The 11686-nt window shown below is 38.0% G+C and overlaps 2 protein-coding genes across 3 annotated transcripts; both read right to left on the bottom strand.

Moving 5' to 3' along the window:
* Positions 1-2706: 2706 nt before the first annotated feature.
* On the bottom strand, positions 2707-4972 carry LOC131466542 (complement C3-like). 2 transcript variants are annotated; one of them, XM_058639834.1, is made up of 5 exons: positions 4906-4972; positions 3892-3984; positions 3697-3780; positions 3336-3471; positions 2707-3193 (listed from the first exon to the last, which is right to left on the bottom strand). In XM_058639834.1, exons 2-5 carry the CDS (start codon positions 3971-3973, stop codon positions 3052-3054), a joined length of 444 nt encoding a protein of 147 aa, XP_058495817.1. In that variant the 5' UTR covers positions 3974-3984; positions 4906-4972; the 3' UTR covers positions 2707-3051. The 2 variants fall into 2 exon arrangements, with proteins under 2 accessions (XP_058495817.1, XP_058495816.1); XM_058639833.1 differs by lacking the exon at positions 4906-4972 and having other exon boundaries at positions 3892-4554.
* A 113-nt stretch (positions 4973-5085) lies between these two features.
* On the bottom strand, positions 5086-11583 carry LOC131466541 (complement C3-like). The gene is made up of 5 exons (XM_058639832.1): positions 11504-11583; positions 6362-6557; positions 5954-6116; positions 5689-5783; positions 5086-5171 (listed from the first exon to the last, which is right to left on the bottom strand). Exons 2-5 carry the CDS (start codon positions 6548-6550, stop codon positions 5166-5168), a joined length of 453 nt encoding a protein of 150 aa, XP_058495815.1. The 5' UTR covers positions 6551-6557; positions 11504-11583; the 3' UTR covers positions 5086-5165.
* Positions 11584-11686: the final 103 nt, after the last annotated feature.

Here is an 11686-nt window from a genome sequence, read left to right as displayed (position 1 = left end):
TGTAGTACTATAAACATGCCATAAGCCTTTTTTTTAACGGAACAGCAATTCATAATGACACATGTATTAGGGCACTCCTCAGAATTCTGACTTTATTCTCACAATTCATGCTGGGTTTTTTTTTTCTTTCTTTCATTTTTTTGTTGGATTTTAAGATGGCAATTGAAATCATAATAAAAATACTACTATAAATATTTCAGTTACCCCCAAAAAGGCTCAACTTTAAATAAAGGTGTAAGTAAGGAAGATATGACGAGGAGCTAGGCCTTGAAGAGCTTTAAAAGTGATTTGTCAAAATCTTCACGTGAGCTTGTATAAAGATGCTAAAACTTGGATCTACTTTAACACCTGGCAGCTGAATTATTTGTACGTTATAGTTGCGACATGACATAAATAAATAAGGGGGAGAATACAATAAGAAGGCAATAATGCAACATTAAAGGGTGCCAACTACCATAAAACAGCAACATCAACAAACTAACTCAAGAAATCTGTATTGATAAATGCTGGAATAAGAAACCCAAAGAAACCCAAATTAGCATGCTGACATTAGCGCTCTTCACAGGCTGTTTACGTGATAGTAATTAAGCATCTTGGGAAACAAGAAAACTCCCAAACCATTGACTCAGAGGATGATATTGCTTTCAAAAACCTTGGGTTTTCTTGTTTTTGTATATGTAAGAACTATGCACAGAATTATCAGTAAAGATGTTTAAGAGCCCAAGCGTAGTAACGTATACCTGAGTGGCAGCCATGTACTAGCCCTGAAATAATAAAAACGAAGAACAACTGATTAGAGTCTGGTGTAAAGTCACATAATACTTGACCATCAAAGTGATGAAAGCCTGACCTGTTTAGAAGTGGATCTTGAGTAGTTTGGTTGATTTGAAAAGACTGGTTTCTTGAAAATCCTTCATTTTCACTTCATAGGTTGCCACAGGTGGAGTTGAGGCCTCACTCTGTCTGCACACTCATAAATGGGTTGGTCTGATGATTCACATGAAACATATGCATATAATACATGAAAATATACTCTTTTATGAGCTTGCACTTTGTAAAATACACACTTTACAACAGCACTGGCAAAATATCAGACCTATAAAAAAAAAAATAAAAAAAATTGTGTTTGTGTAAAAATGAGTGGTGCAGTTGTGGATTTAACCCCTAGGTGTGTAAGGGAAAACTTCATTATTTGGCATTCTATACATTAGCAACTTACACATTCATAGAGAAAAAGCTAAAAACTCATTGTAGACCAGCTGTAACTCACAAATCACATTGTCTTACAATAAGGCCTTTGTGCAACCTTGGCTCACGTAAGTTCTCTGAGTGTTCTTTCTTGTAGCATTGTTGCTCCTTCATCTGCTGAGGGAAAGGAAAGATAACACAGTGGAATACAGTCCTGCCCAAGGTTGTCTCTAGGTATCAGCGGAGGAAGGAGCCGGACATCGTGATCTGTAACATTTTTGCTAAGCTCGGGAGTCATATACCGTAACTCTAAGGCAGAATGAGAGAGCATTCCAAACTGTTAACATCTCTTTGTCACTGAATCCAGAGACTCCATCATCATCTCACCTGATAATCAAAATCTAAGCAACAAGGAGTCATCAAAATCATCTCCACTGTCTAAATACAAGAAATACAAGATAATCACTGGTCATTATAATGTCACGGTCACACATTTTGCTATAAAAGCTCTTTCTGCCTCAAATGTATGGGGAATTTTGTGAAACCTTTTTTTTTTTTTACAGTATGAGAAGTTGATCTTGATGTTGGTCTTAAGGGGGAAAAAAAGAGAAGCATCATTTTTTTGTTACTAAGAAGGGAGAAAAGCTGACTGGCAAGTGTTTCCATTCACGAGCACACAGCAACATCACACTGGAACACCCTGTGTCTAACAGAAGTGCCAATGAATACGAGACTTGTCCTCTACTCACTCTGTGCCACATTAAAACAGTCATGAGAGATTGTGTAATTTAACCTTGACCTACGTAACTCTGCAACAAAGTAAGCTGGCAAAATAGTTTTAATGGAACAGCAATTCATGATGACACAAATATTCTTAAAAATATATATACACACTGTATCTATAAGCACAATATAGAGACCTATAATGTTCAAATCTGCTAACAGAAAGTACCTTCATGTCTGTTACTATCACAGTATACGGAAGAGTATTCGGGTACTCCTCAGAATTCTGACTTTATTCTTACAATTCCTGCTGTTTTATAATTTTTTCCTGTTTCATTTTTTTTGTTTGGCTTTCCTCTGTGATGATGGTGGCGCTGAGGGAGGATTCTGACACGGTAGTTGGCGTGTGAATGGCAGGCAGGAGTCACAGATAGAGTTACTGTTTAGGAGAAAGTAGAAAGCACTAAAACTTTAAGGTTTTTGCACTAAACAAAACAGTGCATCTGTCAGAATGAAGGACTTGCACTATGTCTTCTTTCGCTGATAGTCCAGCATGTTTATTTCTGCTCAGGAGTGACAGCAGTCTAACAACACAAACTCACCATTAGGCTTATCATTACTCAGGCAAAAAAAGGAAAGAAAAAAACATCAATATCCACACATCAACAGAAACTACAGCAAACCATGTAAACAGCATCAGTGATTTACCCCACTGGGCACAAGGAAGGTAATGTCCTTCGATAATACAATGCATTGGCACCATCCTGTGGCCAAAGCAGAACACTACACAATGGAGACTTTGCACATGCATTTAATGTATAAAAAAACACACATACAGTTTGATGAGGATTTGTGGTTTATTCCACACAGAATAACCTTTAATCTCTTACATTTTAGAACAGTTAAAGTTTTGCATATGTTACGACTGGCTCCAGGGCCACAACAAAACACAGGTAAACCGTAAATGGCACTTGTGATGTGAAAATAAGCCACATTTATTTAAACAAAATACAAAGTAAATGTACAGTGGAGTGTGAGTGTCAGTGGTGTATGAGGGTCCTTGGGTGCGATGTCCAATATGTGGTGCATGTTGTCTAGTGTAAAACAAAACACTAGACAAGTGGATTTTCTGGTGTTGTACTACAGTGGACATCCAAAGAGAGTGTACCGCATGGCCATCTCCTCCAAGCCCAAACATGTTGGCCTGTGTTCAGCCTTTTGACACTCTGCGTCTGTGGGCCAGTACTCGATCCAGGTTCTCTCACCGAGCACATACTGATACCTGTGGGGAGAGAAGAAGTATCATGAACTCATATGCTGTCTCGACATAAAGCAAATCATTTCCGGGGTGCAGCATGATAATGTTGCCGGCTGACACAAGCTCTAACCACCACAGTTTGTTTAGTATGACACTCAACACTTACGATTGGTCCTTGTGAATATCCTTGGATGTGCCCATGATGAGATACGTTTTCCCTTTAACCAGATCTAAAGCCTCCCTGCAGAGAGGGTAACTGAGGAATGCACGTAGTTTACCCAGGGGACTGACATCATAAGTTCCTGATTTTCAAAATACACCAGGAAGTGAAAGAAGAGAACTCTGGATTAAACACACATCTTAAGCATTAGTGTAAAGATTGTTATTTTACCATTATCTCCCAAATGGATTCAAAAGGAAAATTTGGACATTTTATGAAAATGGCTTTACTTTGTAGACAAGAATAAGATGAGGGGATTTAAAACCTTCATGTATAATGTGATACATTTTAGGCAGTTCACACCCACCTTTTTTGATCACTTCCATTACCCGCATTGTGTAAATATCAGTGGACAAACCATCTGTGAAGTCTTCCACTCTCACTTTGTAAACTGAGGACAGATAAATGGCAGATGATTTTCTTACTTATGAACCTCTTCTTATACAAACATTCTGGTCATTTACAGTTAAAAAAAATGCAGATCATTCACACTGAGTCTTACCAAAATCAATTTTGCTGGTAGGTGTATTCTCACAGGGTTTAGCTGTGCGTAAATCATTGCTGATTTTACCCTTCTTCTGCATGCTGCAGTTCTCTGGAAATAAACAGCAGACGCACAGTAAAGATACAAACAATAACAGTAAGTCTACATGCTAATGTGTCTCTGGACCAGTAACAAATGCTGCACATACTGTGGATGCACTGTATGATTGTGTGAATGGCAAAACTGTAATATAAAGGTCATCGAGATTAGGAAGGTGCTGGAAATACAGACCACTTACCATTGTAACCAGTGTAGTGCAGGTTGTGGGAAACTGCAGCTCTAATCCTAAATTAACGGTGAGACACATTCCTCTACCATATCTATATTTTTTATCATGAATTGGTTTTGAGGTAACCAGATTTATAGAGGTGCAATACTAAACTACTGATGTTAATGATATGAACAATAATAATACATTTTGTGGAACAGGTGAGGAATTTACAGCCAATGATAATTATTTCAGATTTATTGCAGCTAGTAGAAGTTAATAGAAGTGTGACTGCATCCATATTTTATTTCAGTGAGGCAGTTGTTGCTCGTGTGGGTGGCAGAGGTGACTGATTTGGTAAGAATGTAGACATCATCAGTGTGACAGTGGAAGTGGAGATCATGACCTTATTTTCCTCCTTAAACCTAAATTTATTTTTTAAATAATTACAATGAAGCCATAGAGAATGAAGTGTTTCTTAGCTTTAACTATTCAGTTTTTACTAATCAATAAAATAATGACAGATTCTCAAAGCAGGACACAGCGCAAATGTGAGCCTTCAAATGAACACTTTTAAAAACCCTGGATTGCAAAACAAACAGATAAAAATAACTTCCACTACTTTTTGAGGTGAAATAGCAACTGCTTCTTTTCGCTGTTTCTGTTCATTAAGCAAAAAGAAATGTTGCCATTCTGTAGGAGGGGACATTTTGTTCCACAATGTATTGATTGTGTTTCTCTACTCCTATTGTCTAATGTCTTACCTTGTCCAGGTAGATGATCAATGAACCTCTCTCTGACAGAACTGTGTCCATCTCATATTTTGCAATGGTACGGGCGCGTCCTTGGGCCAACTAGACACAAGCATATAGAGTTACCATTGTGTGTGTGTGTGTGTGTGTGTGTGTGTGTGTGTGTGTGTGTGTATAAAAATCTTACCAAGTCCAGGTCATTTGTGTTGACAGTGAAGCCAGTTAGTAAGCCAATATCCAAGATTGCCATAGTTGCATCGTGATCCTTGTTCTTATATCTGTGCAATAAATGGACACATTCGATTAAAAAATACACAATCGTAGTGAGAAAGACATGAAGTAACAAAGCAACCAGGGCTGGTGAGAAAATGTCCTGTAATAAAGGTCCAGTGTGTAAGAATTAATGACATTTCAATGGTTATATTTTGGCTTTATGTGGGGGACCGAGCTCCCATTCCAAAATGTGAAACTGAAGTCAATTCAGGCTGTTGTTGAAACATAGTTGCATAAGATGGTGATTTAACTAGTAAAATGGATAAAATGCATACACATTATAAAGTAGCCCTCCATATTCTGCACCCTTCACATAGCTCTGAGTCTCAAAAAGGTTGGTGCCTCCTGCCATTGAGTATTTAATTTTACAGTCAGTGATGGCTGTTACAACAGAAGGAACTTTTTAAAGAACATGTGGTCCTGAATCTATACATTTTGCTGACAATGAAAAAAGTAGGTAAATGCTGACATACTTAATATTTCATATATGTTTATTTGTGCTTAATATAGCGACTGCAATACCATAATCTCAATGTCAATGAAAGAATCCTTAAGATTGTTTCCATCACTCTCAATGGGCTCCATACGAGGTGTCACTGCAAACATCCTGTAAAGAACTGACAGGAAGAGAAAGAGGCTGATTAGACTCACTCCCTTTAAAAATGCAGTGTTAGAAATTGTCATGAATAAATCCACACAGTGATACACAGTGTGTTCTGATGAACTATCATATGTGGACTACTGTCACAGAGATGTGTGTGTTGTTTTGATGTTGTACTGAACACACCTTTACTGCCGGGGGTGTAGAGGCTCTTGTCAGTCTGGATGAAGATGTAGGCGTACTGGAAGGACACAAGGACGACTTTCTCCAGCAGGTAGTCAGGAAACTGAGCTTGCAGGTTGACATACTGCTTCACGGTGGCATCCCTGCTCAACTCTTCAGCGGGGATCTGAAGGCAGCAGAGGAATCAGTAATGAGGAGCAGGACAGGTGTATATGATTAGACTTTAGTGATCCCACACCAGGGAACATAACTAGTGAAATAAAGATATCAACTAAAAACATTTGAAAAAAACATTATGAATAATAGTAATAATACAATATACACCATGGGCAGTGCAATTTTAATGAGGAATAATAATGCAAACAACACACTCTAACACTCATGACAGGAAATGAATGGTGTTCCATTTACCTTTATTTGTCCGAATGCCTGGAAGTGATTTGCACTGTTAAGGGTCACAGATGTGTTCACCAGCTCCCTGGCCTTGGTTGGATGGTTCCTCACGTTGACGTAAACCTGTATGTCTCCCCCTGTACAGTCTTGACACTCCACAAAGATGTTCTCTGTCGTTCCCACACGCAGCACGTTTGGGGCAGACATCACCTTCCTACAGAGACCAGGAAAAGACAAATACTCTTGTCAGACTGCACCATGTAATGTTAAGGGTGCTGACACTTGTTCTCCTTGTATCATACGATCACATTTTATCTTAGTCTGTGTTTGAGTTTGAATACATTCAATTTACCAGAAAAGATTTATTTGCTGTGATGCAACTGTAATCAAGATGCCTCTTTCAGGTAGTTAGTTCAAAAATATGAATAGAACGTTGTTACTAACAACTGAACTTTCTTTTATTCAGTAATATATAATAACAATGCTTTATGAAAAAGTTGAACATGAAGATAGAATCAAAAGCAAATTCATCTCTTGTACAGTGATTGACAACCAATGTGATAGTGTGGGTACTCTGGGAATGTGCTGGCTTGATAGCACTTTAAGGACAGGGGCTCCGATCAAGAGCAGGACGCAGAGAGGTTGCTTAAATGTTCTTTAATAATCAGTCATCATAATCTACCAATAACATTAACGGCATATGATTATTTATCAAAAATAATCACCAAAAATATAGAAATGAAGTTAGACTTAAACAATTACCAGTTTAACAGGCTTGAACAGCATTACAATAACTCAAAACACATCATCCCTGAGTAACTGGCCAAAACATAATTTTTTATGGTCAATGTCGCCATCTAGCGGACAAAATAAATCACTGCAGTACTCGAGACGACCAGATGGCATTTAACCGCGAGCGAAAACAAACATGCATTTCTGGATCCACATAGTTAAACTAGCGAAATTACAACAGCCAAACAGCACGAAAACAAGCCCATTGACTTATAGTGACAGTATTCACTGTCCAACAAGGCAGGTAAACTCACGTTTCTGCATGAACGCACACGACTGGTATCCACCATAGTTTCACAACACCTCGGAATCACGTTCTCAACTTGCTCGGCGCGTCCATAAACAGCGAAAGGCATGATGGGAGTACCTACTGACGTGCCCAAGCGGATTTCATGAATACCGATGTCACGTTTGCGTCAGGCTTTAACCTCTTGTTACCTGAGCCTATTTATGCCTATGTTTTAGGTCTATGAACGCATATTTCATATTCATGAAGGCCTATTTTAATACTTTTGGTGTCATAGTAAAGGAAAAAAAATTGATTTGTTGAGATGTGTAAATATCAGTGTAAGATTTAGTGGTGAAGAGTAAATGAAGATAGACCACCAACAAAATTAAAAGAATTCAGTTTTGCCTGAAAAAAACCCCAAAATAAAGATGAATATCTCTCTGGAAAAATGGTGAATAAGCTCTAAACTCACTCAAATCAAAGTACAGCCTGTGAACATAATCTCTGCAAAGTTTGACTTTGATCAAGTGAAGCAGAACAAAATTAAGAGTGATTTTAGTGCGAATGTAGCAGCATGGATGTGCTCCATCTCATGCACTATGACGGCCTTAATTTGAACACCAATGGTAGCGCTGCATTGTAGGTGGACGGGACTATAAATGTGGCATGTTCTACCGGTTCTCGTTCTCTGCACTCCTGTAAACACGTCACTTCCGGTCGGAGTGTTTGGCTCTCGGTGAGTAGGACTGTGGTGCGCTGCTTCACGTCTCTAATGCCCATTCAACTGTGTGCTGATCGGAGTGTTTTTGTTGTACTGCAGAGCGGCTGGGCTTACACGCCACGCTCAAGGTGCGCTGTCTCTCCAGTTTGCGGTGGTAAGTGTCCTCCCCCTCTGCATCATACTGTTTGGTGCCTCACGGCTAACAGTGTGGTTGCAGGTGAATGCCGGTAGCGGCGTGAGTCTCGCTCTCTCCCCCTATGGTTGTGCGGGCATCATACTCGGCAACAAGGGTTGTTTTTTTGTTTAATTGCCGCGTCTAAAATATTGTTAGCGTCTGAATACGAGGGCTAATTTTGTATATTTTTTAAGATGAATGTTGGCCACCTGGCTGAGTAAAACGTGAACTGAATGACGTCACGATCAGCTGTCCCCTGCTGCTTTGTCTCGATCCGAGTCCGCCCTGCCCTGACGTCATACCGTGTCGCTTCACGGCTTCTCCCGTGGCCGCTGTCTGTGCTTGCCGTTTTATTTTGATGTTTTAGTTTAGGTTCACTTCGATTCTTTATTTTGATTTTGTTATTTCACCTGTCCTTTTTTGTTTGTTTTGATTTCTGAGATTGATTTAGGTTATTTTGATTTCATTTACTGTGGTATTACACATTAGTGTGTTTTTATATAGTGTTATATGTCTATTATTTTGGGGAATTATTTTTGGTAGTATAATTTGCCCAGTTGTAATTATTTGGTTTATTGTGTTTGATTTGGTTATTTTCTTTGAGTGATTAGTGATATTTTCTTTTTTCTTCTGGGCATTTTAGTTTAGTAACATTTGGTGTGTGTGTGTCATTTTGAAATATCTGTGCAATTTGGATTCAAACCATGTATTTAACTACTTTCTTCACTTTAATATCAATGTTCAATAAAACAATTTCTGGCATTGTTTCAAAGTTCCTGCAGACTTTAATATGTTTTCCATTCAAAAAACAAACACCAGCTGACTTTCATGAAGTTTGACATAGTTTTTCATTTGTGTTATTTGAGCTATGTTTGTCACATTTTAAAGAGGTTTTTACAGCTTTGTAGACCAGATTTTGATCGGAAAATTGATACCAGGTTTTCAAATAAATTTAAAAAATAACTTTTTCGTGATCCTTAATGAAAAATAAGTTGCGTAAACTCTGTCTTAAAATTAATCAATGTCAAACCAACGATGGTGAATACAGTAAGCTGAAAACTATAATGACATAATTACAGGTTAAAATTATCAACTTAATGGTTCATTCAATTGACCATGGCTATTAGTTTCGTTTCAAAAAGGTTGTGCAAACTACATGGGAATTGTTCATGTGGATTGTGGTAAACAAAAGATTCCTGGCTATCGGTAAGAACTGTGGCCATTTCTCAATACTCAAGTAAATGAACATATGAAATACTTTTAATAAATGCATATATGTTATCATTTTCTCATTTTAAATATAACTTCATTTATTTTATTTCTATTAAAATATACAATACAAATAATACAATGTGGAAAATAGATGTATTACAGCATTGTAGAGTAGTGCTGTACATATGTAGTACAAGTACACAAGTATGGATATTGAGAAACGGCCAGAGTGCCCACCACTATCCAACTCAAACTAATTACACCTCATTTCAGGCAGCTGGGCTGCTGCTGTGTCAAGCAAACAAAAGAAAAAGGTACTGCACCCTTGTGGTCAAAAATAAAACTTGCACAAGACACTGGCCGTATCTCAATATCCATACTTATGCGTACTTGTGTGTACTTGCGGACTCCCGTACTTGGGAAAACGTCATCAGCCTCAGTCCAAGTTCTGTTCCAATTCTCAAGTAAGCGAACAGCGAGGGCGGTTCTCAAACCCGGAACGGAAGTATTCTCGCTCCGCCCATTTTTACCAAGTATACATTGGAGGTGACTTAAGCGTACTTGGCCATACATTTTGGCGGAACATAGCAGCAGATAATAGAAATATTAATCTGAAATAAATATTTTTCTGTTAACTGGAACAGAGTTTTAACATTTGAGGCGAGAAATGAGTCATTTAGAATTTAAACATGTGGTTTGTGTATTAAGATAGGACGTATTTATAGTCTGGCAGCGACGTTTGTCGGAGGTGATCAGCTCTGCCTCTGCAGCCGCTCGGCGCTCACAGTGCCCGGCACAGAGCAGCGTTACCTCGGCCTGTCCTGATGAAATGATCCACAGGCTCAGGCGTCGCTGTCATTACATGCTTGGTGTGATCCATAGATTTGCTGTTGACGTTTTATTTTGTTTTTAATGGAAACGTTTTGACCTGACCGTTTGAAAGTTTGTATATTGTTGTCCAGATTTTTACTGGCGGATCCTTTTCAGCGCAATACTCCCTTCTGGAAAGGGTAACCAGAACAAGTATGGCGGGTACAACTCGAGTTGCAGTGCGTTAGTTAGTTAGACAGCAGACCGTTAGTTAGTTAGTTAATTAGTTAGACAGTAGTTAGTTAGACAGTAGTTCGTTAGGTTGTAAAACCAACAAGTCTTACAGGTTCTGATGATAGATAGATTTACAAAGGCACATACAATGTTAATATATAACAAAAAGTGGCTTTGACACTGCACCTTAAAGGCACTTTAAAGGCAATGGTGCTTTGATACCAATTACAACAATGAACACCCTCTGGTGGAGGATAAAGCGGTAGATGATGACTGACTGACAGATAAATAGAATGAAAGATAAATAGCTTTGCCTGCTAGAAAGTTCTACAATTGTTAATGTTTTATTTATTTTAACTTTGAATTTTAGATTTATATTAAAATCGCAAGGTCATTGTATCTGTATTTAAATATATGTAAATATTAGATATGTAGAGTAGTATATATTTGTACAAGTTATATAGTTATTTATAGTAGTACATATATTATATATACTACTCTACAATGCTGTAATATCTATTTTCCGCATTGTATTGTATATTTTAATAGAAATAAATTAATAAATGAAGTTAAATATTTCAAATGTGAAAATAATAACTATATATGCATTTATTAAAAGTATTTCATATGTTCATTTATCAACACTGTAGGTGGCGGTAATGAGGCTGCAGCACTTGGCGCCAGCCACCGTTCAAACAGCAGAACAATACATACATACTTGCGTACTAGAGTATTGAGAAACAACCACATACTTGTGTACTCCCGTACTTGGCAAGTATATACTTCCCAAGTAAGCTAGTACATACTTGCTTACTTGAGTATTGAGAAACGGCCACTAACTCAAAAGTGGCTCCTACAATTGTGCTGAATTTAACTTTAATATGAATCCACATGTTTCCTTTTTTGTTATTATTAGAATCAGTGATTTAAAATGAGGAAGCCCAGAGTGCACATTTGAACTTAAAGGTATAAGGCAGATCTACTCACAATGGAGAGCTGTCAACCAGAGAAGTCACACACACAAAGGCCAGATAGGCCAGCAGCCACGGTGGAGTCCCACACTGTGGAAAAAAAAAAAAAAACTGTCAGCGAAATTAACCGAAAAGGGGTGTAACATCATGACATCAAATAAGGTGTAAATGGAAAAACAATGAGACAATGTTTTATTGT

The sequence above is a fragment of the Solea solea genome, chromosome 10 (genome assembly GCF_958295425.1).
Source record: "Solea solea chromosome 10, fSolSol10.1, whole genome shotgun sequence".
Taxonomy (NCBI): Eukaryota; Metazoa; Chordata; class Actinopteri; order Pleuronectiformes; family Soleidae; genus Solea; species Solea solea.
Note: the sequence above shows the minus strand (reverse complement) of the source record. Positions and strands in the feature narration are given on the sequence as shown.